At 54.4% G+C, this 2,937-nt stretch overlaps 1 protein-coding gene across 1 annotated transcript in view; it reads left to right on the plus strand.

Annotated features, from left to right (window-relative positions):
• Positions 1-2,937, plus strand: part of SLC24A1 (solute carrier family 24 member 1) — a 33,035-nt gene that overhangs the window by 13,790 nt on the left and 16,308 nt on the right. The window contains exon 2 of the mRNA XM_012555028.2: positions 632-740. Coding sequence (XP_012410482.1) covers positions 632-740 — 109 coding nt within the window. The remainder of the gene's footprint in view (positions 1-631; positions 741-2,937) is intronic.

Raw genomic sequence — 2,937 nt, forward strand, 5'->3', positions numbered from 1 at the left:
GTGTCTGTGTGTCTGTGAAGGTCTCTGAGCACACGGGTGGGAAAGAGCTGGGCTGGGGATCAGAAGCCCTGGGTGCTGGTCTTGACTTTTTCGTTTACTCCCCACATGACCTTGGGAAAGCCTCCTGGCCTCTTTGGGTTTTCCTTTCTTTTGCCATAAAATGGGGATCATAACCTTGGGTGTCTCGTGGGGTGGGCAGATGACAAACGTGGTAGTGCCCGTCACTGTGAAGGGCTGTGCCCGTGGCTGGCGGGCCCACTCCGTGGGTCTGTCTGTGCAGTGTCTGCGTGAGCGCGTCTTTCCGGGTAGGTGTACTTGTGGGGATGTACAAGCCCCTGGACGTGTGCTATCTTTAACACACATTGTCTGCTTCCGGACTGAGACCTGGAGGAGTTACTCCGTATATACAATCAGCCAGTCATGGAAGAGCTGAGGGGCGGCTGAGAAAGAAAGCCATGTCACTCTCCTGGTTTGAGGCCAAGGAAGAGGTGAGGCCAGGATCAGGCTTCTGCGCCTTCTCCCTGCTCTCTACGAGAGGGAGGCAGGGTTAGTGAGGCTTGTGTGTGGGCTCCTCCCTTGGCCTGAGCAGGGGCCCACTGAGGCCTGTGCGGCTCTCTCTCCCCTTGCTCAGCTGCCGTCCGTGCTGACCCGAGGGAGCAGCTCAGCCTCGTTGCACAACAGCACCATCCGTACCACCATCTACCAGCTCATGATCCACAGCCTGGACCCTCTGGGGGAAGGTAAGCAAGGCCTCGCAGACCTGCGGGGTCTGCCCTGTTTACTCCTGTCCTCCTGCAGCTGGGGAGGAACTGGGACCTACAGATCTGAAAGGCAGTGGGGGTGGTGGGGTGGGAGTGGGAAGAGAGAGTTAGCAGAGGAAAGAGTGGGTGGTGAAAGTCAGACAGTCTGGGAATCAGGTAGAGACAAAGACAGGGGACTCACTAAGAGAGAGCCACAAGCAGCCCGGACTAAGGAGCCCAGGGTTCTCCACATCCTGCTCCCTCCCTGCCGCAGTGTCCCTCCCTGTAAGATGAAGGCTTCACCTGGCCATCGGTGAGGCCACGAGTGCCACGTGCCCTGCACTGATCTGTGTTGGGGCCACCCTGACTGATTTCCCTGCAAAGCCTGCTGCCCACGTGAGGGCCTGGTACCTGACACAGCATCTCAGCCAGGACCTCTTCTGGGAGCACCTCCTATAGGGCCACACAGTCCAGAGCCCTGAGAAGCACTGCCCTTTGCTCTATATTCAGCTTTGGAGTTTGAGGAAGCCTGTTATCCCCTCCTCCAGACAGGAATCCCAAAGGATACCCTGGGAGCTGCCAGGACCACTTCTGAGAGTGGTGAGGGTGGGCGCAGGGTCAAAGTGCCATGGGGGCTGATGTCCCACTTTGAGAAATGATGGGGCTGCTGAGAGTCCCACTATCCACCTTCCGAAGTCTTGCCTTCTGCCCCTTTTCCAGAGAGCTGCCCCCATGCAGTGTAGTGAATTACTTAATACGGCCCTTCTAGCCATTCATGGTCTTGTGATTCCCACAAAATAATTGGGTGGGACTATGCAAATAAGGTGCTTGTGGCCCACCAAGGGGATTGGACAGCTTGCTAACAATGCAAATAAGGTGTATGGAACCCTTGTGGGGTTGGGACCATGCAAATTAGATGTATGGAATCCTAATGAGGGGATTGGTCAGTTTTGCCGCTCCACTAGGCTTAAAGGGAGCCAATCCCAGAAGCAGAAGAGGGACCTCACTACCACCAAGAAGAAGAGCCAGGATTGGAGTGCATCCTTTGGACCTGGGGTCCTGTACTGAGAAGACCCAGGAGACAGAGAGAGACAGCTGTAACACCGGAGATGGCATGCAACAGCAAGATGCAGTGGTAGAGAAATGGCAGCCGCAGAACCAGGAGACCAGCGTTAGATGGTGCAGTGGGCTTCCTGCCCCGTGCAGCGAGGCGGCTACAGTGGGTATGCCGACCCATGGAGTGAGAGAGCTGAGTGCCTTTGGTAGTAGGCTTCTGGGCAGAGTAGGGTGCCTCCAGGCAGTTTTCGCAGAGCTAAAGAGCTTTGCAACACTTGCCCAAGCAGGGCAGAGGCCACATTGAGGGGCCGAGGTGCCAAAGACCCGAGAGAGAGGCCCACAAAGTAAGGTGGCTACAGTGGGTGTGCCGACCCACAAAACAAGAAAGCTGAGCACCTTTGGTAGTAGGCTTCCTGGCAGAGTGGGGTGCCTCCATGCACTTATCGGCAGAGCGAAAGAGCTTTATAACATTTGCCCGAGCAGGGCAGAGGCTGAGAAGCCAAGGGCCAGAGAGAGGCCTGCCTGCAGGCATGGCTGAGAAGAAGCTGTCCTGATTGAAGAACTGTATCCTGAGTCATTCCTGATCCTGAACTGTAACCTGTTATTTCCCTAATAAACCGCATAATCGTGAGTATGATCTGTGAGTTCTGTGTGGCTACTGTGATGAATTATCGAACCCAGCAGAGAAGTAGAGAGTGCCATGGGAGGGATGGCTGGTGTTAGAATTGGTAAAAAGGTTGGAGGGAGGAGGTATGTTTGACCTCCACCTCATAGGAATCAGCCTTGGGCTGATGATCTTTATTCTCTCTCCTCCCCCTTGTGAAGTTAGAAGAGGTCAGATGCCCCTGTACTACCATTTTTTTTTTTTTTTTACATTGGGTGTTTAAAAGAGGTATACTGTACTGTGGAAAGCAGAGTCAAAGGCAAGGTGATCAAACCTTCTTTAGACATTCCTCAAGGTGAACCTCAGCAGACATTGTGAGGCCACCCCAAGTGTCAGTTCTAAAAGAATAATACCTCTTGGGTTTCAAGAACTGAGTCTGCAGCAACCAGCAGCCTGTAGGTAGTGAGTGCTGTTGGGTGCCCAGCCTGGCCCAGTGAAGGAAGTTGTGTCTTCCGGCCATGCTTGACCACTCCCTGG

This window comes from Trichechus manatus, unplaced genomic scaffold (genome assembly GCF_000243295.1).
Source record: "Trichechus manatus latirostris isolate Lorelei unplaced genomic scaffold, TriManLat1.0 scaffold00030, whole genome shotgun sequence".
NCBI classification, from domain to species: Eukaryota; Metazoa; Chordata; class Mammalia; order Sirenia; family Trichechidae; genus Trichechus; species Trichechus manatus.